The sequence below is a fragment of the Pogona vitticeps genome, chromosome 1 (genome assembly GCF_051106095.1).
Source record: "Pogona vitticeps strain Pit_001003342236 chromosome 1, PviZW2.1, whole genome shotgun sequence".
Lineage (NCBI taxonomy): Eukaryota > Metazoa > Chordata > Lepidosauria > Squamata > Agamidae > Pogona > Pogona vitticeps.
This window is the reverse complement of record NC_135783.1, coordinates 168,432,900-168,460,182: the sequence shown is the minus strand read 5'-3', so window position 1 is coordinate 168,460,182 and position 27,283 is coordinate 168,432,900. Positions and strand designations below refer to the sequence as shown.

General features: G+C 40.8%; 1 protein-coding gene across 11 annotated transcripts in view; it reads left to right on the top strand.

The window, feature by feature from the left end:
- Positions 1-435: 435 nt before the first annotated feature.
- ADARB1 (adenosine deaminase RNA specific B1) overlaps positions 436-27,283 on the top strand; it is a 134,313-nt gene continuing 107,465 nt past the window's right edge. For 4 of the 11 annotated variants that reach the window (XM_078378483.1, XM_020809206.3, XM_072995016.2 and 1 more), the window contains exon 1: positions 461-566. Coding sequence is in view for 2 of the 11 variants with exons in the window: in XM_020809205.3 (XP_020664864.1) it covers positions 1,138-1,178 (41 nt within the window). In the remaining 9 variants the exon portion in view is untranslated. Of the gene's footprint in view, positions 567-1,030; positions 1,179-27,283 lie in introns of those variants that run through there. The other 7 variants (XM_020809205.3, XM_072995055.2, XM_020809208.3 and 4 more) reach the window with 6 other exon arrangements.

Sequence of the window (27,283 nt, the reverse complement as noted above, 5' to 3'; positions counted from 1 at the left end):
CCACCCCCGCTGCCAGAGAACAAACGATTCCGCCTTCGCCGGCCGGTGGCTCTGCGCCCGGACAAAGGCGGGACTCTCGCGTAGCCGCTGCCGCGCTTGCGTGCGAGCGATCACGGGGCTTCTTTTCCCTCGACTCCTCCCCCTCTTCCTCTCGCTGCTTCCCCCCCCCCGCGCGCCGCTCCCTCTAAATCCAATCAGAGGAAGCAGAGGAGCGAGGCAGCGCCGGGAGGAGGGAGCGCTCGGCGCGGCGCGGCGCGAGGGGGATCGCTCCAGGCGGGTCTGGCAGAGAGAGCGAGAGAGAGAGAGAGGAGAGCGCTTCAGCCCCCCTCCCCCGCCTCCCCCTAACTCGGGCCGGCGCACAAGCAGGCAAGCGAAGGCAGAGACCGCTAGGAGCGAAGCGGGGACAGAGGGCCGAGGAGGGCAACCCCCGCCGCAGTCTGAATTCTTGCGGTGCTGGTGTGGCGGCGGCGAAGAAGAAGGGGCGGCGCGTTCCCCTTGCAGCGCTGAGGCGAGAGGCGCAAGGGAGGTTGCCGTAGTGTGCATTTGCTGCTTGGGTGCTCTGCGAGGTAGGCGACTCGCGGCCGCGGATCCGCGCTCCCGGCTTTCCCGCCTTAGTCCTTCCTTCATCCTTCACCTTCCGTCCCTTGGGAGGACATCTTCTCTCTCCCCCCGCCACCCACCCACTCTCCCCTGTGAGCCGGAGGCGGCGCTGAAGGGGAGCTGGGCCGGGGCGACAGGTGCAAACGGCGGAAGGAGCCGTTCGCTGCTGCTGTCCAAGGTCTGTTGGCGGCCGGTTTCTTTTTTGTGCCTCGATCCTTTCCAAGAGCCGTTTCGGGAGAGGAAGGGCAAGGAGAGGGGCGAAGGCTTGAGCGGGTGAAGCCTCGCCGGTAGCTGCCTTTGCCTCTGCCTCCGGCCCGCCCTGGTTTGCCTTGTTCGGGCGACAATCCTCGCCCCGTGACTTGACAGCGGCCGGCTCAGGCGGTGGAGGAGTCTAGACGTGATGGCACGAACCGCGTTCACATTGCCGGGAGAGAGGGGCGGGCGGGAGGGAGGGAGGGAGGGAGAAAGAAGGAGATGCCATTTTAAATCTTTTCTGAAGACACGTATACGCGCAACACTTCTGCAAGTAGAAAATCAATGCAAGGAGAAGACTGGGCTAAGGATTCTTTCTGTCTCAGGTACTGTGGTGAAGACGGGCGATTTGTTAGAAAAAGCTAACGAGGGCGTTGAAAATGGCATCCAAGTGGTCTATGGTCCGCGTTACTGCTTCCATCAGCTCCCGCCGTTGTTTGTGTGTGTGCGTGTGTGTGTGTGCGGCCACGAGGCCTAGAAGCGCTCGCCCGCCGCCCCCCCTCTCTCTCCCTCCCTCTCCCTCCCTGGGGGGGCGGGGGGGGGAGAGAGGAAAGCCTCCTCTGCTTGCCCTGCGGGGCTCCGTCCAGCGGTTGTGCATACAGCCCAGGTGAACCAGGCGCTCTGAGACCTGCTTCATCCAGGACTTCGTGGTACTGCTTTGACCTTATTTTGCGTGCATTTGTGGTGATATTCCAGACAGTTCCATGCAAAAGTAACTCCTATTGAGTTCAGTAAGTTATTATAAGCTGGTGGCCTTAACCGTGTAGTGTAGTATATATGCCTTGCATTTCATCTCTGTTACTACTTTACTGAACATTCTTTGCATCTGTTGGCCTGTCAACTGGGAATAACATTTCATTGTTTCAGGTGATGTGCAAAGCAATTCACACTAGGTCATGCTGTGATGAATTTTCAAATCTACTAGCTTTATTTCCCCCCAGATTAACACATCTCCAGATACTATTTTCTTCTTTAAAGTCCATCCTAGGCTCTAATGACACTGAATGTAAATAGTTTCCCTGGGAATTTAGTAAGACTATGAGTGCATGCTTTAGCTTCTGTTTGTCTGTTCTTATTCTTCCACTTACATATATACTCTACATCTCTATTTTTATGTGAGTAATCTTTCTTCCCAGGAGTTAAAATTTAAATCTGATTTTAATATCAAATTCCTTGATACAAGTCAGAGAACTAGTGACTTTTTATTTATATAGTGAATAGCAGGATGTTTGCAATATAGATTACAGTATAGAAGAGCAACAGTTGGGCAGATTAAACTTGCTGCTTCAAATACATAAAAGGATCACAACAAGCTTATTCAGTGTTAAAATTACTTTTATTTTGTTTAAAATAGGATTGAAAACAAAACATAATTTGACTTCCATGATGTTTCGGACACAAATTCTTCTGGAGATGTAGATTTTCAGTGAATGGAAGCAGACAGTCTCCTGCTTTGAGGGAAGAGAGTTGTATATAATATTGGCCGTTTTGGATTTCCAAAAACTGTTGTTGAGATTCCTACAGAAACGTTCATAATATAGTTCTGCATAGAAATGTTATTTACAGAAGATTATATTATTGTTAGAATGGCTCCTGGCTTTGGATTAGTACAAGCAAGATATTTTTAATAGTAAAACAGCCTTAGCTACATCCTGGATGAAATGTGATCTACTTGGGGTCGCCTTTGAAAACTGTTTGAAAACAGTCCTATTACAGCAACCAATCTGTTTCCGGGAACAATTCAAAATGCTGTTTTTAACCTATAAAGCACTAAACAACCTGGTTCCAAGTTTTCTAAAACAACGGTCCCCAACCTTTTTAGCCCTGCGGACCCCTGTGCTTGTGCGAAGGCGCGCGTGTGTGTGCTTGTGCACAAGTGTGAAGTGTGGGTGCGTGTTTGTGCGCATGCGCAAAGGGTGGTGCAGCGCTTGGGCACGCAGGTGCAAACAGGCTGTGGGGGTGTGGGGGAGGTCTCTCTCCACGGCCCGGTCTGGCTCTGATCAAAAAGTTGTAGTGTCCGTGTCCCTCTGTGAGCCTACCCAGGGGTTAAGATCATCAGGGGAGGCCTTTCTCTCAGCCCCACCGCCCTCACAGGTGCACTTGGGGGAGAGAGAAGGAACTACCTCCCATGGGAAGCCAGGCTCGCCCCAGCTTTACTGTCTTTCTGCAAGCAGGTGGCCTTTCCTCTAATGACTGGCTGTCTGAGAAGGTTTTTTTTTAAATGGACTGTTGTGCTCTATTCCTTTTAAATGTCTTTTTAGTATAGATTTTATTTACTGTTTTGAATATATTTCTTTTTAGTAATTGTATGCTTGCTGTTTTTAGTTTTTAAATATTGTCTTTTTAATTATTTAAGCCAACTTGGGCACTTTTAAGGAGAAATGTGGGTAAAATATTTTAAATACAGTACATTAAACAAACAACTTGAATCTTCATAGGGAAATACAAACAGAAATAACTGTATTATATAAGCCTATCACAGGAAATGAGACAAAATGTTTTAAAAGCTTCAAATTTATTTGGAGATTACATGTTCTTATAACTACACAGCAGTTCTTTACTTTTTGTTTGAGGAATAACGGGAGTGCAAACACATTTAAGAATATTTTTGAATTGGGAAATAGGTAAATCTAAAAAGTGAAAAGGTATAATATGTTGTCAGTGTGTCTCATTGGAAATTAATCAGGATGGCCATTTTATTTAATTAAAATACTTCTATCCCACCTTTCCACATCCTCTGCAATGTAGCTAATGAAAACAATAAAATGCAACAAAAGTCAACAAAATATAAGAACATAATGTCTACACACACATACATTTTAAATTTTTGTTTTATTTATTCTTACACTGAATTGTTGTTTTATGTTTTTCTATTCAGGGGGAACTGTGGTATTAATAGAAAAGTGATTCATAAATATAAAACATATTGTCTTATTTGTTTTCTGTGAGGCCACCCTCACAGAAACATATTCTTCATGGAGTAGATAATTGATTCCCATAATTGTACTCTAAGTATGAGTATGTATCCGACCTGTGGTTGGATTCAGGTGCATGTATAGATCCAAAAGTCTGTAGTACTGGACTGACTGAATTAAGCTTGCACTAAATAACAGTTATGCATGAACCAGCACTTTAGTATGTTGAATATTTTTTAAGCAAAAATGTAATTTGTTATTCTTATAGCACATGGGAAAGATGAAAACAATAATGAATAGTATGAACCACAGTTTTATAAAACTACTATTAGTGAATCTGGGAAGTGGCCAATCTCCAAATAAAACCATAGACTGCATGAGTTACAGTAGTTCTGCCTAATTGTTCTATGCATGTTTATTCAGAAATAAACACTTCTGTATTCATTGAACCTTACTGATTTATTATTTAAATTTGTGTCTCACCTTCTGGTAAACTACCAACACAGTGCCTTGGTAGCAGTCATTTTGTGCTCTTCTCCGCTCCCCCGCCCCCTCTCCCCACCTCTCAGCTGATTGGCGCTGGGTCTCATCTCAGAGGCTTCCCTGAGCTTGCTCAGCAGGTGAAAAGGCAGTGGAAAAGCACCCGGGGAAGCCTCTGCAAGCGGTGCTTTGCTGCGGGGGGTGGGAGCAAAGCTTTTTCCCTAGTAGAGCGATTCATAAGTCGAAATGTTCATATGTAGAGCTGTTCGTAAGTCGAGAGTTGACTGTAGTAGCTAATTGGTATCAGATAACACAAATTAGAAATTTGACAACTCAGCTGCATAAAACACCAGGTTCAAATAAACCATTAACAGAAATAGATAAATATTGTATAGGGATAGGGAATAAAAAGAAAACAGGGTTAATTTCAGTAATTTATAAAAGTATTATAGATAAACAACTTGGAGACAATATGGCATCCAAGATAGTTTGGGAGACAAATTTTAAAACAGATGTTAGAATGAAACACATGGGAAAGAATATGGACTTCTTAACCTTACAAATCAGTATAATCTCAATCTAAAGAAACTGTTAAAAGTAGTGCACAGATGGTACTTGTACCCCTGTAAAATTAAATAGAATAAATAAAGGAATATCAGACATGTGTTGGAGGAAGTGTAGGAATAAAGGAACTCTGGAACATATGTGGTTAATATGCTCAAGAGTGGAAATTTTCTGGTCTGAGGTAATTAAGTGGTTGGGAAGTATAACAAAAGAAAAATAATTTCAAATGAAACTGTGCTCCTTTTTTCGTTATTTATGGGAGGGAACGAAAACACTGAATAAAGAACTAATTGTGATTATATTAGGAGGAACCCGTAATGAAATTGCCCATTACTGGAAGGACACTCAGGACATGTCCTTGCAAAGATTTAAGAACAGAATATGGAGACTGCTTCTGTTGGAAAAACAGACCTATTGCATTAAACTCTATAGAGGTGAAATAAAACAAGATAAATTTATGGAAGTATGGTATCCCTTGTTGACTTCTGGTGCAGGAGATCAAATGGAAAATCGGCTGAAATACTGGTTAGTTTGAATAACTGTAGGGTTAGAATTAAAAAATATATAAATATATTTGCGAAGGCTTTCACGGCCGGGATCTAATGGTTGTTGTGGGTTTTTCAGGCTCTTTGGCCATGTTCTGAAGGTTGTTCTTCCTAACATTTCGCCAGTCTCTGTGGCCGGCATCTTCAGAGGACAGCACAGTGTGCTCTGGTGTAGTTGGCTTTGGGAGTGCAGTATTTATGGCTGTGAGATAGGCTTTTGTCTTTTTCTGTAGATGGGTGATTAGTGTGTATCGTTGTGGGTGTATTGTTGTGCTAAGGAGAAGAGATTATCTATTCCTGTGGTTGATGAGTGTCACGGACCGCATGGGGAAACATTTGAAAAAACACAGCCTACAAACAGTATTCAAGCCCACCACAAAAATACAACAAATTTTACGGTCAGCAAAGGACAGAAGGGACTCCCTCACCATTGCAGAAGTATACCTTGCAGTTGTGGCCACGTATATATTGGAACCACAAAACGAAGCATCAACACCAGAATCGAAGAACATGAGAGACACTGCAGACTAAAACAACCAGAAAAATCTGCAGTAGCTGAACATGCCCTGAAACAAACTGGACATGACATTCTATTCCAAAATACTGAAATACTGGACAACACCAGCAATCATTATGCCAGACTGCACAGGGAAACCATTGAAATCCACAAGCACCAGCAAAACTTCAACAAAAAAGAGGTGTGAAGCTCAACAAAACTTGGCTCCCAGCTCTCAAAAATACAGCGTGCAGAAGGTCAACAAACTCTACCCAGCCACAAGGACCAGAGATCACTACACACAAAAGACCAGCTAATGACACCCATCAACCACAGGAACAGATAATCTCTTCTCCTTAGCACAATAATACACCCACAACAATACATGCTAATCACCCATCTACAGAAAAAGACAAAAGCCTATCTCACAGCCACAAACACTGCACTCCCAAAGCCAATTACACCAGAGCACAGAGTGCTGTCCTCTGAAGATACCGGCCACAGAGACTGGCGAAACGTTAGGAAGAACAACCTTCAGAACACGGCCAAAGAGCCCGAAAAACCCGCAACAAATATATATAAATGTTTAAATATTATTAGTATACTATAGATAAGAAAATTATTGGAAGTGTAACTATTTATAGGTAATTACTACTTTTCTCTTTTTTCGTTATGTGATCGGAGAGGATTATAACTGATATAATTATAAAAATTTAAAAATTAAAAAGAAAAAAATAAAGGTGTGCAGAAGATAGGAGTGGAAAACATTCTGTAGGTATACCTTCCATATTTATTATACCCCTTGATTTTAGTAAGACCTGCGACCAAATGGCTTTAGCTGATATAAACTGGGTGAAGGATTGCACTATAGGTATCAGAACTGGGTTACACAGAGAGGAATTTTATCAGGGGGTATGAAGTTTCTTTTGGGGCCCCCTCCCTTCTTCATTTTCTGTATTTAAGACTTAATGCTCTTATGCTCCCTTGGAAATTATTCCTCCATGATAAATATAAGTAAATATATATAAATAAAAGAGGATCAGAGATGAGAAAGCACATTTGATTTGAACATCTTGTTTTTGCTACAATACAGATAATGAAATAAAATTCACATTGAAACATCCTTTTATATTGCAATGCAGATCAGGTAATCAAAAGATGATAAACTTACTATTTAAGTCTTTTTTTGTGAAAAATTTCAATTCACAACATGAAAATTAAGTATTTTGACCATATATGATTCAATACTTAGCCTGGCCAAATCCACAAGATGTTCCTGAGACATTGTAGACCTTAAATATTCTAAATTAGCTTGTTTACTAAATGACCTCTCTCCAGAAGTTACTGTTGCTGGAATTGTTAATAGTATTCTTAAGCTAATACAAACATTTGGAAACAAGTCACCAAGTTTGTCCTCTGTTAACAAGTTCAAGAGTGGCTTTAACTGTGCACTTACAAAATTTGCTTTATGTACCTAGGGTAAATGTTGCATTTCTTTTCCAAAATCATCACCATTAAGGTGAGCAGAATATAGTATTACTCTGATAAAGATAAAGCTTTTCTCTCCATGTCACTTTTGGACATTGTGAGATATTTTCACAAGAAACCAATTTTTTTCTGCCAACTGCCTAACAGCATTGAAGCGGACAGTTAATCCTGATGCAACATTGTCTACCAAAACGTAAAACACACTTTCTGAAGCAGGCCTCTTCTGAAGTATCATCTGTGTCATTTGTTTCTTCCAAGTTGTCATGTGGTCTTACCCTCTTGCCCCTAACTCTAACACATCTACAGAAGAGTTTTATTTCTATATTTAGGTTTGACACAACCAATCTGCCTTATTCCACATGCATTTCCAGTTGTTTCAAAGTTTTGTTAGCTCTGTGAGGCGACTTTCTGTTTGCTACCTCAGCATCCAGTGTGGCATCTTAGCTTGGATGACGTTGTTGCAAATATCTATGCCAGCTAATATTTTGTACCACATGGCTGACATTAACACACAGGTAAAAGATGTTATGTATAGTAAAACTCCATGGCCCTCATTTCTTGTTTTAGCTATCAAATTTAATTCTAGGAGACCTTCAAGTGATAATTTAATGACAGACAAGTAAGCCACCAAAGGCTTTATACATTCAAGGCGATCTGTCCATCTTGTTTCAGACATACCAATATGGTTTTGTAGTAATTCCCACCACTTAGGACTGGAACTGAAAACAGATGGTACACAGTTTGAACTGTTCTGAAAAAGGTTATTGTTTCAGATATGCATTCAGCATCACCATTTTCCCATAACTTGAGTGTGTGACAACCACAAGGTGAAACAATAGCTGTCAAGCATTATTTTACTGTGTTTCCCTGAAAATAAGCCCCAGTATGATTTTTCAAGATGATTGTAAAATAAGCCCTAGTTAAGCGAAACCCTGCCCGCCACCAGGGATCCACTGGGATCCTCCAAGCCCTCCAAGAGAGACTTAAAACTTCCTTTAACCTTCCTCTCATTCAGCTCCCTCTTCTCTCGTTCGGCTGGCCCTTCGCTGCTGCTCGCAGGCCCACTTCCATGTTGAAGCCGCTGCTGCTGCCACCCTCACCGGCTTCAGGCCCCCACTACCCTCCACACCGCTGCCCCCTCCACTGCCATTGTTTTCCACAAAATAAACCCAGCGCCTGCCAGCCCCAACGGGAGCCTCTGCCCAGGCAGTGCCGCTGGAGGAACCCGAGCTACCACCACCGTGCCTCCCGGCAGTGGAGGAGGCGGTGGAGGCACCCCTGGAAGAAGTGACACCAGGGACGTTTAAAGAAGGGGAAGGAGAACGGGAGGCGAGGGCTTGAGAAAGGGTTAAAAAAAGAAGCCAAACATCCAGGGAATTGGAAGGTTGGGAGGTGTGTGCTTGGGGGGGAGAGGACAGGAAAGACAAGGCTGGGAGCTCCCACGCTCAATTTTGTGCACACTCCCATGGGTTGAAAAGAGGACTTGGCCAAGCGGGGAGAGAGAAAGGGATTGTGTGCGTCTCATAAGTGTGGTCTGCTGCTGATTGGGTGCCGCAGCACCTGGAGGGCGCCCCTCCCAACAAGGAAGAAGAAGCCTGCATGTTTCCCCTTCTGGGAGAGCAGCTGTCAGCTGTAACTGTGTTAGCATCTTGGACGGTGCCCGCTGGGTGACTGACCCACAGTGGGTGCTCTTTCAGACTCTCTTCCTCACCTCTGTCCCCCACCCCGTGCCATGACCATCACCGCCTTCCCAGTCTTTTCCTTGGGTTGCTTCTTACCACCGGCTTGCCTCCCCTCCCCCATCATCATCTTTTTCTTTGCATCTCCTTGGCCAACTGCCCTTCGGTATCGTGTTGTAATGGAAATACTTAATGGAGTTGTGTGTAGATTGTTGTACATTAAAAAAAATCCCCTGAAAATAAGCACTAATATGTTTTTGGAGCAAAAATTAATATAAGACCCTGTCTTAATTTGGGGGAAACATGATAGTATTTTTGCTTGTGCGCCCCTGTATCAGTTATCAAGTGAGCAATTTCTTCCCCTTTTTTGTTGCTACCATGTGCAAACTTGGGAAATCCTTCTTGAATCTCATAATGCATTTTTTAAAAGTACGTATCTCAAAATAAATGTTGGTTGCTCATTATGGGAAGAATCTGGTGTGGAATCTACTATGACTGCAGAGATATGATTAATACCTCATTCTTTCCAAAGTGAGGCCTGTAGAGTGTAGACAGAGGAGAAAGGCCCAGGGGAGTTGCAGGTTAATTCTCCCCCTCCTTTCCTGGTCTAATGCCTGGAGAAAAAAGAGAGAAGTCAATGGAAGAGATGGATTAATACGTCATTCTTTCCAAAGTGAGGCCTACAGAACATGGCTGAAGAGGATAGGCCCTATAGCCTAAATCTGACTCCTACAAAATAGCACTGGTAGCTCCTTAAAGACTAATAATTTTATTCCAGGCTCCTGCATAAGCTTTCAAAGACAGGGCAATACCCTTTTCTTCAGGTGCAACAAAGTGGCTATCAATAGTGGGCCAACAGGGCAGCACGGACTGACCTCTTGCCCTTCTAGAGCCTCTGGCAGTAGCCTCTTCTCTTTGCCTCCAGGCTTGTGTTCATTATTTTTTGGCTGAACCTCTTCTTTCTTATCCAGAGTCCTCCAAACAAACTCTTCTTCACCCCTCTTCAGCAGGCTGGGCTCTACCAACTCTTTCCAGTTTTCTCAGTGCTTTTTTTAAAAATAAAAACAAGGTGCGTGAATTCTCTCATATCTTGCCCCCCTCAGCCCCCCTCTAGAGCCACCCCAATGACACCTCTACATTTTCCAAAACTACATAAAATTATGGATCATGTGATTTCTATGAATTACAATATGTAAAACTACATAGGCTTTCATAAAATGTAAATGCTACTCTTGGATGACATCTTCACATCCCGCTGTCTAAGGAAATCACATAGCATCCTGAGAGACTCTTCCCATCCTGCTTATAACTTTTTTGAACTGTTACCATCTGGCAGAAGATATAGAACAATTAAGACTCGGACCACACGTTTTCTCAGTAGTTTTTATCCCAGAGCTATAATTGCAATTAATAATGAGCTTAAAGACCACCAGTAGTGAATAATTAGTTGGACTGTGTTACTTGGCCTGCGGTGTAGATGTTTGTATTTTTAGTGGGGGACTTTTAGTGGGTGGGGAGTGTTTGGGGAATTTTATGTGTGTGCATGTGTCTGGTCTCTGGGTGTCTGTGAATTTCGTTGTATGTGTATATACTTACAATGACAATAAATTATTATTATTATTATTATTATTATTATTATTGTTGTTGTTGTTGTTGTTGTTGTTGTTATTATTATTATTATTATTATTATTATTATTATTATTATTATTATTATTATTATTATTATTATTATTATTATTATTATTATTATTCACACAATATATGCAAACATTTCCTGAGGTCCCAAGAAATTTCAAGCTCTCCTCCTTTTCTCACCCTGGGTCCAGTTATGATGTACCCCCTGTACCCCTCTCTCATGGGCTCTGATTGTATCCATATTGTGTGGTCCATTTTGGCATTACACTGTATAAAATACTGTGGGCACATTGTTTTAGTGAGCCCGGTGAGGGCCTGATGCCACATAAGAAAGTGAGAAGTGTGCCATATCTGCTAAAGCAAATGTAGGCAAAATGCAAGCTTCCATGTGTTGGTAAACTGCAATTCTCAGCATTCTTCACTATTGGTTATGCTGGTTACAACTTTCGGGGAGTTACTGTACAATTTAACAACACATCAAGAGCACATTTGGCATACCAGAGTTCTAAAGGTTACCCTTGTCATACATATGAATTTGTTTTAAAATGTGACTAATAGATAATAAAAAGCCTGATCCCTCTTTGATGTGGATTTCTGCATTTTATGCTTGCCTGCTTCATAGATTATCCCACATTTATCCAAAACTGTATCATTAAATACAGCTAATATTTTATGCTTACAGCTCTTTAGCCATCTTCAAGGGCAGCCCACATACAAAATAGTATTAGAATTTGGAAGTAATCTTGGTTTCACAGGTTAATTTATCATTAATAGCCATATTCCACATTTCTTTATACAATTCTTCCATATTAAATTGATTATAATCTTCCAATTCTTTGCTAATATAAATCTTGCCACCCTTACCATAATAATAATAATTCATTCCCTTTCTTCCCCTTTAGTTGATTACTATTAACCATATTCAACAAAGCTATAATTAGAGATATTTGTATGCCAATACCCATAATTTATGTAATCTCTTTAAAAATCATTGACCACTCTTTCTTTCTTGTTTCACAAGTCCACCACATATGTAAATATCTTCCTTTTCCCTTTTTTATATCTCAAACATAAAGATGATTCATTTTTGTTTAATAAATTTCTATTCCACTGGTCTTAAGTACCATCTCAATACTACCTTATAACAATTTTCCTTAACTTACACATTTTTCATCATTTTTACGCTGCATTTTATTCCAGTCTTCTTCTTTAATTTCTTTAGCCAAATCCTCTTTTCACACATCTTTTAATAATATTGTTTTAGACTCCACCTGTATTAACATCTTGTATATTATGTTTATTGGAGATATTAAAGAAACATTTTGTGCAAAGGTGGACATGATAAAAGACAAAAATCGGAGGGACCTAACAGAAGTAGAAGACATCAGGAAGAGGTGGCAAGAATACACAGAGGAGTTATACCAGAAAGATTTGGATATCCCGGACAACCCAGATAATGTAGTTGCTGACTTTGAGCCAGACACCGTGGAGAGTGAAGTCAAGTGGGCCTTAGAAAGCTTGGCTAACAACAAGGCTAGTGGAGATGATGGCATTCCAATTGAATTATTTAAAATCTTAAAATATGATGCTGTTAAGGTGATACATTCAATATGCCAGCAAGTTTGGAAAACTCAGCAGTGGCCAGAGGACTGGAAAATATCAGTCTGCATCCCAATTCCAAAGAAGGGCAGTGCCAAAGAATGCTCCAACTACCCTACAATTGCACTCATTTCACACACTAGCAAGGTTATGCTCAAAATCCTCCAAGGTAGGCTTTAGCAGTATGTGGACCGAGAACTCCCAGAAGTACAAGCTGGATTTCGAAGGGGCAGAGGAACTAGAGACCAAATTGCTAACATGCTGGGTATTTTTAAAAGCCAATTAAAAACCTGGCTATTCAGGCAGGCCTTCCCTTGGCCACTGTTTGATCTACTGCATTTTTCAGTGAATAAGACTATACTTTTGTCTAACATCTTTAGACTAAAAATTGAGGGTTGCCTTATACAGTACATGGAAGTAAGTGAGGAGAGAACAAAAACAAATGGAGGGGAAAGCAGGGATCAAAGTGATCCTGCAGGGCTTTTATAGCTGCTTTCCCCTCCAATTGCTAAGCCGCACTTATATTTCTTAATTTTAGGTTAGAAAAGTGGGGGACGTCTTATACAAGGGGGTGTCTTATACCCGGAAAAATACGGTATCTTCTTTGTTTTTTCCATCTTGAACGATTATTTATTTTTGGATATTGATGTTATTTCAATTGTTTACTGTATGTATTGTTTATTGTTTTGACCACTTTGGTCATCCAGCATCCACAGATTTAAAACATCAGTATAAATCTAAAAATATACACTTGCTTGGAGCCAGCTGATCATCCACAGAACTAGCAAGTTTAAAAAGTATAGGTACAAATACATACTTTCTACAAAGTGCTGAATTAAAAACATAATAGAAGAGGATTAAAATGTACACATATTTCAATTCTAAAAACCAAGTCACTTCAGGTGGATCCTCAAATGGGGTATGAGGTATTCCCACAGCATAAAAAATGATTATATCCGCTGACCGTTAAAACCACAGACATGTACATATACATTAAAATGCACAACAAGGTGACATAACAGTGGTAATATTGTACATCTGATAGCCAAATAAACTCTAATCAGCTCCATATTCTATAGCATATCTCCAGTACCTCCTATTCGATCATTATCATTCAACCAGCTATCCCTTAATTTTATCGCTAGCCGTCCAAACTTGGCCACTCTATTTGTTACCTCCTTATTCCTATCTTCCAGAAGTTTCTGAAGGATTTCCTTCCTATCTCTGCCATCCAAAGAGGGTATACAGGGTTTTATGAGCCATTCCCGAATCTGCTCATAAATTTTACACTCTAGGATAACATGACTCAGTGTCTCTATAGTTCCCTCACCACATACACATAACCGACTCTCGTAGGGGGTATTATTGTACCTTCCCAGCAACACCGCAGATGGCAACAAGTCCATGCGTAGTAACATGAAAGCCCTTCTATTTTCAGAATACTCTAAATCATTTAAGTACGACATAGGTAGCAATCTATTCAGGGAGTTTATTTTAATAAATCCTTTGGCCTTGTTTATATCATGTTGTCTTTCTATATCTAGGATCCTTTGTTTAATCAAATTTTTTGCTTGGATCATATCCATTGACAGTAGATATTGTTGTGAGAATCCATAATACCCCAGCTTACGTTCCAGCATTTTCCGCCATGTTGGGACAAAGCAATCTTGCAATGTCAAATAGACTAGCCCTGAGGTATTATGATTCAGTTTTAGCCAATATGTTACAGCAGCTATCCACAGCCTGGCCTCCACAGTTACTAGCCCAGCTTCCAACCTTATGGCTGAGTTTGATGCACATGTAGGAAGCTGTAATATGGCTCTTAGAAATTTTGATTGCTGTCTTTCCAAAACAGTCAAGTTAGCTGGTATACTAAATGGGGCTCCATAGGTCATCTGTGCTAATGATTTCATCGTATAAAGTCGAATAGCAGCTGTGACATTTCTTCCTCCCCGCGTCCAGAAAATTTTTTGTATAGCTCCCATGCTTTTTTGGGCATTTGTTATTGCATGTTTTATATGTGCATTTCTCTTACCATTTGCTTGGAATATCAGACCCAAGTATTTGTAGTATTGTACTTGCTCAATACGTACCTCATTTAATTTCCAAGTATACTTTTTAGGTCTTTTAGCAAATACCATTACCTTGGTTTTGTCATGGTTTACTTCTAATTGATTGTGATGACAAAATTCAGCAAGAGCCCGCAGCATTCTTTTTAATCCATTTGGGGTTCTCGAGAGTAGTACTGCATCGTCGGCATATAATAAAATGGAAATGTGTTTATCTGCCAACTTAGGGGGATAAAAGTCCATATTATTGAGATTTTTTACTAAATCATTTATATAAAGATTAAATAACAAGGGCGCCAAAATGCAGCCCTGTTTAACCCCTTTTTCAGTTTTAACAGGTGCTGTAAGGTGTCCTTGGGGATTAACTCTAATTCTTACTGATGTATTATTATGTAAAGCTTGAATCAAGAATAATAAACGCTTATCAATGTTAATATTAGCTAATTTTTTCCACAGTATGTTTCTTGAAATAGAGTCAAATGCAGCTTTAAAATCAATAAAAGCTGCATACAGAGACACCGAATTTTTAGAGGAGTATTTCATAATTAAGTGCTCCAGGATCATACTTTGGTCCAAGGTCGAATGGGCCTCTCTAAATCCAGCCTGTTCCTTAGCCATAAGGGACTCTTGGTCAATCCAATCTTTCAGTTTCCACTGAAGGTGTCTAGCATATAGTTTACTTATCACGTTAAGTAAACTTATAGGCCTGTAGTTAGAGGGTTGGTCTTTGTTGCCTCTTTTATATATAGGGATTATGATGGCAGTACCCCAATCCTTAGGAATTTCCCCGGTTTTATCAATGGCTGTAAATAAGGCTGCAATTACCGGAACCCACCAATCAAGATGTTTTGTTTTTTCCATCTTGAACGATTATTTATTTTTGGATATTGATGTTATTTTAATTGTTTATTTTCTCTGATGTACACCGCCCAGAGTAGTCAAATGACTAGATGGGTGGGATATTAAATGAATGAATGAATGAATGAATGAATGAATGAATGAATGAATGAATGAATGAATGAATGAATGAATGTGCTGGAAAAAGCCAGAGAGTTCCAGAAAAACATCCACTTCTGCTTCATTGACTATGCAAAAGCCTTTAACTGTGTGGACCACAGAAAACTATGGCAAGTCCTTAGATAAGATGGTCAGGCACTCCCATTTCTTTATCTCCTGAGAAACCTATATGTGGGACAGAAAGCAAAAGTTAGAACTAGATATGGAATAACTGATTGGTTCAAAATTGGGAAAGGAATACGACAAGGCTGTATATTGCCCCCCGGCTTATTTAACTTATATGCAGAATACATCATGCGAAAGGCCGGACTGGAGGAATACCAAGCTGGAATTAACAATGTTGGAAGAAATATCAACAACCTCAAAAGCTCAACCTCAAAAAAATGAAGATCATGGCCACTGGGCCCATCACGTCCTGGGAAACAGAAGGGGAAGATATGGAGGCAGTGACAGATTTTACTTTCTTGCACTCCATGATCACTGCAGATGGAGACAGCAGCCACGAAATTAAAAGACACCTGCTTCTTGGGAGGAAAGCGATGACAAACCTCGACAGCATCTTAAAAAGCAGAGACATCACCTTGTCAAAAAAAGTCAATGTGGCGTTCACCCTCGTGCCCCTTGTTTGACTGTCAAGCCTCAGAGCACACGAAGGCAAACACTCTCTTCTTTTACACTTGCTGACACCAGGTGATCCAAATCACCATTACTTCAGAAAGATTCAGGTCCACACTTCAAGTTCTTTTAAATAAAACTTTGGTTTATTGATTACAGAGATTCATAAAAATCTTCAGTAGCTAATCACACCTAAATTTCCCAAACTACACACTCTATTATTCTGTCTGGCTTTTCTCTTCTGCCTGACTCTCTTACATTTCTCTTCCTTACTCAATCTACCCCTTGATTCTCTGACTCCGCCTCTTATAGCATCTCTCTCAGTTCCGCCTCTCAGCAACACTAATATGCATGAACCATTTCCATTACATAACAAGCATGAACCATTACATAATATAACATGAACCATAGACCTAATAAATAGAAAATGCTACAGTCCGCATAGTCAAAGCTATGGTTTTTCCTGTAGTGATGTATAGAAGTGAGAGCTGGACCATAAAGAAAGCTGACCGCCAAAGAATTGATGCTTTTGAATTGTGGTGCTGGAGGAAGCTCTTAAGAGTCCCCCGGACTGCAAGGAGAACAAACTTATCCATTCTAAAGGAAATCAACCCTGAGTGCTCCCTGGAAGGACAGATCCTGAAGCTGAGGCTCCAGTACTTTGGCCATCTCATGAGAAGATAAGACTCCCTGGAAAAGACCCTGATGCTATGAAAGTGTGAAGGCAAGAGGAGAAGGGGATGACAGAGGATGAGATGGTTGGACAGTGTGAACGAAGCTACCAACATGAATCTGACCAAACTCCGGGAGGCAGTGGAAGACAGGAGGGCCTGGCTTGCTGTGGTCCATTGGGTCATGAAGAATTGGATACGACTGAATGACTAAACAACAACAACATAATATAAGCCCTACCCCAAAAGTAAGCCCCAGTTAAGTGAAACCCCACCCTCCACCATTGTGTAGCATTGTGCAGCAACCAGATGACATGACTACAAAATAAAACATCCCCTGAAAATAAACCCTAATGCATTTTGGAGCAAAAATTAATATAAGACCTGTCTTATTTTTGCGGAAACATAGTAGCAGAAAGGTTAACAAAAGATATAATCCTTAATTTTGCTCCTGTAATGATAATAATGATAATGAACTTTGCAAGTTATACCTCAGATTATTAAGTAATGGTCCGAGATACAGTATATATGCACAGCATATATATCTAGACAAGATTCATGTCCTACTACATTTAGTCCTCTAATTGTGGCAGTACCAAATTGCCAGAGGAGGATGACCAAGATAGTTAAAATTTGGAAATCAACCCATATGAGGAAAGACTGAAAGAACAGGGCATGTTTAGCCCAGAGAAAAGAAGGCTGAGGGGGAGATATGATAGTACTTTTCAAATATAGGCGTACTGCACCTTGGTTTACAAAATTAATGTGTCCTCTGGGACGTTACGTAATGCAGAAATTTCATAAACCAATACACTGATTGCTCTAGGAACGGGGGCAGCACTAGAAACCTCCAGGTGCAATGCATCCTGGGGAAACCCTTTCATATAGTGGGGAAAAAAGAGGGGGGGGAAGTAAACCGGGGTATTATTTCTATGGATTTTGGTTCGTAAACTGAAAATTACGTAAACCGAGGCTTTTGTAAAGCGAGGTACCGCTGTACTTGAAAGGTAGTGTGACCAGTCTCTACTAAGGCTTGCCACTTCTCAGATATCCTTCCTTTAAAAAGGCTTGTCTTCAGCCATAAACATAGGAGCCCAAGCAGTTTAATAATGAAAAAACAAGAAGTTCTTTATTACAACATATCAACTGGTAAAGTAAACAGAGTTCAACTTAAGTTCTTAAGCTATAGCCCAACTGCTAAGATACCACCTTCCTCTCCAGATAAAAGTTAACTTCTCCCTCTTCTCTCCAGTTCTTCTAGGCTTGACCTTGTGCAGGTTCTCCTGGATATCTTAATCATCTATTTTTTTCTGCCAGTCATCTTATTTTTTCTGTTACCAGGCAAAATTGACTAGGGTTCCATCACATTCCTCCCTCCTTTACTTCATTGCTCTATTTGAGAGCCTCTCTAAATGGTTCTCCACAAAGAACAATGAACCCTGGAGAATAAATATTAAAGATGCGTGAAATATGTAATAACTGTGAATTGCATATATTATGACATTTCACACATCTTTAACATTTAGTTCTTACTCATCTATAACCATACTTACCAAAACACATTCCTGTAACAAATCACACTGTAAATTATACATTACATTTAGTTAATCTTCATAAATGATTATTCTGTAGATAATATTATTTATCGTACTTTTCAATGTATTTCTCAATTTTACCATTTTCTTTTCCCCATTTTTACCTTTATTAAAATTAGTGTATCTTGGTATGGCATATTCACATGCATACTCTAATTCCCCTCAGTCAGTCATTTTATTTCTCCCATTACCAGACAAAATTGGCTAGGGTTCCATCACAGGAGGGGCAAGATCTATTCTTGTTCATTCCAGAGAGCAGGACACATAATAATGGGCTCAACCTACGTACATGAATCCAGATCTAGGCTGAATCATGAAAAACTCTAATAACCATTAGAGCAATACAGCAATGGAACTCAGGAGGTGGTGAGTGCTCCCATGCTAGAGGCATTTCAGAGAAAAATGGACAACCATCTGTCACATCTGCTCTGATCTGGATTCCTGCATTGAGCAAGGGGTTGGATTTGATGGCCTTATAGGTCTCCTCCACTCAATTATTATATGATTCTATAACTGAAAGAGCACTGTTTCAGGTTGTGCTTAGCCTGAGATACAATACCCATCTTCAAATTTTTGAGGAGCTTTTATATGGAAGATGGAACAAGCTTATTTTATGAGTTTTTTGAACAGAAGTTAGATGGCTATCTGATCATGGATGCTGTAGCTGGGGACTTCTGGCACTAGCCTGCAGTTGAGTTTTTGAGGTCCTTTCCAGTTCTACTTGAAATGACATTTTGCTGGTATGAAGTGCATTTATCTTCTAAGATATTATTAAGTCACTGTAGATGCTAGTTGTGGATGTATATACAGCAAAATTATTTGAATTTAAATCCTTTAAATCCTTTTGATTCCTTTTAATCAAAGCTGAAACTTGCCAGGTGTGTAAGCAAATCTTGACTAGTTGTTTAAGGTTTTCTATTTATATGACTTCGCGTTACGATCCTCTCAGAAATGATGCTTGAATAATTAAAACATGTTTTATAAGATTCAACTAAACATAGCATTTCAATTGCAGTATTTATTGCTACTGAATTCACCTGTCAGTGCATTATGGATAAAGAACTTGATTCAGCATATTTTAAAATACTCCCTGAGCAATCATTTAATCAAATAAACATTAACCATCATCTGTAGCTTGCCATTATGCATCTAAGGGCCTTTCCAAGCAGCGTGGTTGTTTTAGTCTTGCCAAAGGGTGTTTTTGTCACATGCTGTCAAGTTATATCTCATTTAGAACAACCCGAATAGGATTTAGAAGGTATGTCAGATATTCAAAAAGTAACCTACAACATCCTCCCATCCCCAGTGGGTTTCTGTAAATGAGCATGGACTTGAACCTGGGTCTCCTGAGTGGTAATCCATCATTCTGTGCATTATATTACACTGCATTTCTAAAAGGTCATGGTGGCACAATATCCTGTTCGGAAATAAGAGATGGAAAGGTAGTCTTATTTCTAGCAACAGGTACGAATAATCTTGTTACTTAATAAGATGTTGAACTAGGTTTTTTTTTTAAAAAATCAGGTGTTAACATTAATGCTAATATTGGTTTATATAAGATTGGTGAAACAATCCTTCCTCTCTAGTAGCTGGGAACAGTGTTTTTCTGTAGAAGGTAAGCACTCACTTACACTCTTGGCAAAGGCCAGAAACCCTACACTGAGCATTGCAACTAGCTCTCAAACATTCAGGAGTACTTTTATCTTATCAGGTCATGACCTATTGATTGCTGACTCTTAACAGAGCAGAGTTGAAAAATAAAGCTGAGGCATACTGAGGGAACTTGCTGTGATGAGATGGGTTTTTGAGTTAAAATCTTTTAAAGGCATATGGGTTTTGTAATTAAGAAATGAGCCAGAGAGGTTCCATCTTGTTTCTTTGTGTAAAGTGTCTTTGCTATGCTGACAAGTTGTTTTCTAGGCGAGCAGAGAGAATGTTATTCTGAAAGCCTGAGAAAGGACTTGGTGTGATTAGATAGATGGGAATTGTTGTGACTCTTTGATAAACCACGGAAAACCCAAATAACATCTGGTGTGGTATGGGAAAGAAGTCATGTGATGCAACAGGACTGTTTGCCTAGTAACGAACTCTGATTGGATGACATCGTGGGAAGGTGCGATGAGCCCTTGCCAGTTACTCTTGAAAAAGGAACTTTTTGCCTATGGACATTGTCTTTCCAAGACCGACCTTTCAGTCATTCGTGACCTACTCTTCAGCCATTTGGGACTCACCCTAATGTCTTTCGAGACGGACTGGTGGCCTACCTACATGGACTGGTTCCTATGCTTTGCTGGATTACTTTTGGACTTATGGGATTTTTCCTAAGGACTGTGCATGGACTATTTTCTATGGACTGTTACCTATGGAATATTCTTTATGAACTCCTTTTCTTGGAATACTCCATATGGACTATGCTCTTGTAATTTTGTAAGGACTATGGTATATTTACTGGATTTTTCTTTTCTAAGGACTATGGGACATATAAGGGATTTTTACTTTTGTTAAGGGATTTTTATTCTACAGTATCACTGAGGACTATAGCCTTTTTATAACCTACTTGGATTATTTTGTTTTTACTAATGAATTACTGGAGTGGAACTGTTTTTATTCTTTTTAATGGCTTTTTGTGTTTTTGTAAGGTTTTTGTACTCTTTTATATTTTTCATGTTTTCTTTGCCTCACTACATCTGTGTAACTAAACAGCACAATGCTAGTTTATTTGTTTTGGTTTAATTTGGCTTTGATACTTAGTAACATGCTTTTTCTTTAATAAAATAAAGATTATAAAACTCAATTGGTTTTCTGAACAGTACACTTGTCATAGCGTCATCTGAGAGTGCTGCCTCGGCCTAGCTTACTTAGAGTCCTGTCAGTGGTGCAAGTTAAGTCTAAGGACTACAAGGCCCACTTGACCTTTTCACAATAATATCTGAGAGTACTAGGGTGTTCTTATGTGGGCAGACCTGTGAGAAGGAGTGTTGTAGCATGGCTAGCTGAATTTGGACTCATTCAGCCCATTTTAGCATGTGCAAACTCCTGATTGCTCTCTGTCCAGGCTTACACGTGTGTTCTTGGACCCGTGTTTGCGACACTTGCAACCAGAGTGAGTGAACTGGGAGAGCTAACAGGAGTTTGACAGGGGAGTTCGATGGGGAAGGCCAAGGGGGAGTCCCTTAACAAAAGTTTGTGTTTTTTAAAAAAATAGTTACATATTAGTGGACTTTCCTAGCTACATTCTAGGTAACAAAATAAAGGAAAAGGGTATTCATAGACAAACAGATAAAAGCAAAACGCTAACAGATTATGGAGGGAAGGGTCACTTCAGTTGTGGTGACCTGCAAAGTTTGTGCAATGTTTGCTTTTCTGCCTGAGTGTAACATGACGTACACATGCAGCAAATGCAAACTGGTGGCACTGTTAGCAGAAAAAGTGAGAGAACTGGAGCAATGAGTAGCCACACGTGGTTATAAGGGAAGCTGAAGTATATAGAACTCTTGAGCAGCGGTCAGTGGAGGCAGAGGAGGAGAATTCCAAGGAGAGAGCAAAAATAGTAGAGGAAGCAGCATGGAAGAGAATCACAGGACCAAAAGAAGGAGAACACTATCTTCACCGGTGGAACTGTGAAACCGCTTTCAGGTTTTTGATGAGGAATCTGGCAGACAGACAGACAGCAGACAAAGTCAAAGAGCAGACCTTGCAGAAGTACATGAGAAGGAGTGAAACTCAGCCAAAGAGAAGCACTGAACCCACACCCTAGAAAAAAGACAAGAGGAGTAATAATAATAGACTCCTTTCTGCGTGGGATGGAAACTGAAGTATGCCAGGAAGATCCATGGATCTGCCAAGTATGCTGGTTCCCTGGATTAGGGATGTGACAGAAGGATTTACATCTCTCATAAAACCCACAGATACATATCACTTTCTTCTCATCCATGTGGGAACAAATGATACAGGCAAGAGCATTTTCGAAGGGATCACATCAGACTTTGAAGCTCTGGAAAAGAAACTTAAGGACTTTGGATGACATAGTTTTCTCATCCCTCCTGACAATACTTGGAAGAAGAATAGAAAGGGAAACAAAAAGGGATTTGGTTTTTAGGATCATGGGCTAAGCTTCCTAGAAGATGAACTGCTAGCAAGAGATGGCTTGCACCTCACAAGGACTAGGAAGAATGTGTTTGGCCACAGCAAGAACTTCATCAGGAGAGCTTTAAAACAAATTGGAAGGGGGTGGGAGACACAAGCACAGAGGTAAAGATAGATCAGCATTCCACAGAATCAGAAGAATGGACCAAACAGTTCTAATGAGAGTAAATAATAATATTAACATTAATAATCATATTCATAAAAGTGCACAAAGAAAAGCAGGTCACAAATTACACAATCTCCAGTGCGTATACATGAATGCCAGGAGTATGGGAAACAACAAGAAGAATTGGAAATCTTAGTTCTGGAGAGTTATTCCTTGATAGGAATAACTTAAACTTGTTGGGATAACTCCCATTACTGGAATACAGCAATTGAATGATATAATATGTTCAAAAAGAATAGAAAGGGAGGTGGAGTTGCAGTATATTAAGAGCCTCGTGGCGCAGTGGTTAAAACGCTGTACTGCAGCTAAAACTGTGCTCACGACCTGGGGTTCAAATCCCAGGTAGCTGGCTCAAGGTTGACTCAGCCTTCCATCCTTCCGAGGTCGGTAAAATGAGTACCCAGCTTGCTGGGGGGGCAATGTGTAGCCTTTATAATTAAAATTGTAAACCGCCCGGAGAGTGCTTGTAGCGCTAGGGGGCGGTATATAAGTCCAATAAATAAATAAATATAAATAAATATATGTCAAAAATACACATTTCTGCACAGAAATACAGGAGGAGGAGATTGGCTGTCCCATTGAGAGCATCTGGATAAATATAGTTGGGGCAAAAAAATAAAAGGAGCATTGTATTTGGAGTCTACTCTCACCCACCTGATCAAGGAGAGGATACAGATTAAACATTTGAAAAACAAATTGCAAGAATTCAAAGAGTCATGTTGTAGTAGTGATGGGAGCTTTCAATTATTCTGTTGGGAGGCTAGTTCTGTGAAATATGGTCCTTCCAAGAAATTATTGGCTTGTGTGGCTAATAATTTTCTCCTGCAAAAACTGGAGAAAGAAACTAGAGGACTAGCTATCCTTGACTTTATTCTAACCAATATAGATGACTTGGTGGAAGAAGTAGCAATAAGGGGACCTCTGGGCGAGAGTGACCATGTTCTTGAATTCAAAGGAAACCAAAGCAGAGTGTAGCCATATGTATATCCAGGATTTTTAAAAAGCCATTTTTAATAATCTCATAACAAGCATAAGTAAGATCTCATGGCAGGAGATCCTAACAAGAAAAGGAGTCCAAAAAGGATGGGAGCTTCTTAAAAAAAGTTCTAAAGGCACAGCTACAAACAATTCCAACAAGAGAGACAGCAGAGGAGGCCAGTGTGGCTTCACAGAAAGCTCAGACACTACTTGAAAACAAAAAAAGGACATATGTAAGGAATTGGAAAGGAGGTCAAACCACAAAGGAAGTACAGTGGTGCCTCGCTTAACGAGTGCACCGTTTAACGAAGAATCCGTATAGCGATCCCTTTTTGGGGATCGCTATACGGATCAGCCCCAATTGCCGCACTCGCTTTGCGACGATTGGGGCCTCCGGCGGCCATTTTGGAGCCGCCGAACAGCTGATGGCCCGAAATGCCCCCCCGCAGCGTTTTCGCGACCTCCGTAAGCAAGGGGAGGGCGCGAAAACACTGATAGGGGCCATTTCGGGTCATGCGGCGGCCATTTTGGAGCCGCCGATCAGCTGATCGGCGGCTCCAAAATGGCCGCCGGAGCGAAAACATCGCTGGAGGGGTAAGTTTCCACGCTTATTGGAATGCATTAAACTAAGTTTAATGCGTTCCAATAGGCTTTGCTTACCCGCACAGCGATGTTTTCGTATAGCGAAGGTTAATCCGGAACGGATTAACCTCGCTATACGGGGCACCACTGTATAGAAACAAGTAGCAAGGAATTGCAGGGATGGCATTAGGAGGGCAAAGGCTAAGAATGAGCTGAAGCTAGCTAGAGACACTAAAAGCTACAAAAGAAAAGAAACAGTGGCACAGCTACTCAACGGAGATGGAAAAATGATAACAGAAGACAAAGAAAGGCAGAAGTGCTCAATTCCTATTTTAGCTCAATCTTTTTTCGAAGGACAGACTATGACCCTCCTGATAAATATGGATGAGAAAGGAATACAGCTGGAGATTAATGAACAAATAGTCAAGGAATACCTTACTACCTTGAACAAGTTCAGATTCCCAGATCTTAGACGCCAGATGAACTGCGTCTAAGAATATTGAAGGAACTGGATGAAGGACTCCCAGAACCACTGTCCATTGTTTTCTGGAAATCATGAGAAACAGGTGAGATGCCAGATGATGGGAGGAGAGCTAATGTCCCTTTCTTCAAAAAGGTCAGAAGGGAGGAACCTGGGAACTACACGCCAGCCAGCCTGACATCAATCCCAGGCAAAATTCTGGAACAGATTATAAAACAGTCATTGTGCAAACACCTAGAAAACAATGCAGTAATAACTAGAAGCCAACATGGATTTGACAAGAACAAATCCTGCCAGACTAACCTGATCTCATTTTTTGACCAGGTAAACTCCCTGATAGACAGAAGGAATGCTGCTACCAAACTAACTAGGTGTGGGCTGGATAGATCAAGTGTGAGGTGGATACATACAGTAGTTGGCTACAGAATCGTACTCAGAGGGTGATGATTAATGGCTCATTTTCAAACTGGGAGCAGGTAACAAGTGTGGTACCCCAGGGCTTTGTCCTGGACCCTGTGCTCTTCAGCCTTTTTATTAATGATCTGGATCAGGGGATAAAAGAAGTGCTAATCAAATTTGTGAATGATAGAAAATTGTGTGGGAATCGCTAACACCCTGGAAGAAAAACACAAAATTCAAAACTATCCAGGTAGGCTGGAGCACTGGGCTGAAAAAAACACAATGAAATTTAACATCAATTACCTAGGAAGAAGAGACCAAACACACTGTTACAAGACAGAGGATACCTGGGTCACGAATACAACAAGTGAGAAGGATCTTGGCATTGTTGTACAGTGATACCTCAACTTATGACCATCCTGACTTACAACCAATTTGAGTTATGACCAGCTCCGGCTGCAAAATTTTGCTTCGACTTGCAACCAGAGTTTTGAATTACGATCAGAAAAAAACATGGGGGAAAAGGCTGCGAATTCTTTGTAGTTCTTTCACCCCAACGGTTAAGAGTCTGTGCATTTGCGTAGAGGGTTCAAACTGCCTGGTGCTGCTTTCTGCTTCTGAGTGAGTACATACAGGGTTTTGCATCATGGGTTTGGGCTGGGGGGGAGGGTTATGTTTCTGTGCTATGATTTTTTGGTGATTTTTTTCCCGGTCCCAGCTCGTTCCAATGGGGTGTAATGAGCTGTGGGGTTTTTTTGGTGGGTTTTTTTCTTGCCCCAGCACGTTCCAATGGGGCTTGCTGAGTTGTGTTTTGTTTGTTTATTGTTGTTTTTTGGTGATTTTTTTTTCTCCAGTGCATTCCAATGGGGCTTGCTGAGTTGGGTTGGGTGGTGGTGGTGATTTTTTTCCTGGCCCCAGTGTGTTCTGATGGGGCTTGCTGAGGTTTTTTTGTTTTTGTTTTTTGATGATGATGATTTTTTCCCCTGGCCCCAGCGCGTTCTGATGGGGCTTACAGTGTGGTTTTGGTTTTTGGTGTGTGTTTTTTTCCAGCCCCAGCTCGTTCCAATGGGGCTTGCAGTGTTTTGTGCGGTTTTTTTAAAAAAAAATTGGGGGGGTGATTTTTTTTTTAGCCATAATAGATTAATTGGGTTTCAGTGCATCCCTATGCGAAATGGTGCTCTGACTTACGACCAATCTTCTGAAACGGATTAAGTTCGTAAGTCGAGGCACCATTGTAGATCACAAGCTGAATATGAGCCAACAGTGTGATGTGGCTACAAAAAGACAAATGCTATTTTAGGCTGCATTCATAGGAGTATAGTTTCCAAATCCTGTGAGGTATTTGTTCCCTCTATTCAGCACTGTTAGGCCTCATCTTGAGTTCTGTGTCCAGTTCTAGATGCCACACTTCAAGAAGGATGCTGGCAAATTGGAGTAAGTTCAGAGGGCAACAAGGATGGTCAGGGGGCTGGAAACCAAGCCCTATGAAGAAAGATTAGAAGAACTGGACATATTTAGCCTTGAGAAAAGAAAACTGAGGGGAGATATGAAAGCACTTTTCAAATACTTGAAAGGCTGTCATACATAAGAGGGGCAGGGTCTGTTCCCGATCATCCCAGAGTGTAGGACATTCAGCAATGGGCTTTTCGATTTAAAACCAGGAAAAACTTCCTAACTGTTAGAGCAATACAGTAATGAAATCAATTACCTGAAGAGATTGTGAGTGCTCTGGAGGCATTCAAAAGAAATTCAGACAACCACCTGGCAGATATCCTTTGATTTGTATTCCTGCATTGAGCAGAGGGTTGGACTCAATGGCTTTATAGGTCCTTTCTTCATTATTCTATGATTCTGTATGTATAAAGAATGATAAAATGTCATTGTATACACAACATTCATCAACAGCTTCAGAGGAAGTGGTAGATGTGCCCTCATTCCTCAAATGGCTTCCAAGTATAGTGGTTAGTCAAAATGTTGATGGTGAATTTGGACTTGAAAGATGAATATGAAATCTGAGGTGTTCTACCAAACTAGGACTGCTTTTGCAGCCACTCTGATTATGTTGTATGTGAATGGGTCTTTAGGCTGATAGCTGTGGGAGGACAAATTCCTTTATGCAATCTGTATCCTGTCTGTTTCTTTGGCTGAATGAGGAACTGTGCTGTGATGCTTGCAGTCTGGATTAAAATCTGAGAGTTCTCTTTTCTCTCTCTCTCTCTCTCTCTCTCTCTCTCTCTCTCTCTCTGCCACTTCCTTCCTGATTCTGTAACACATACACACTGCAGGATAATTCCTCGACATACGACTGAAA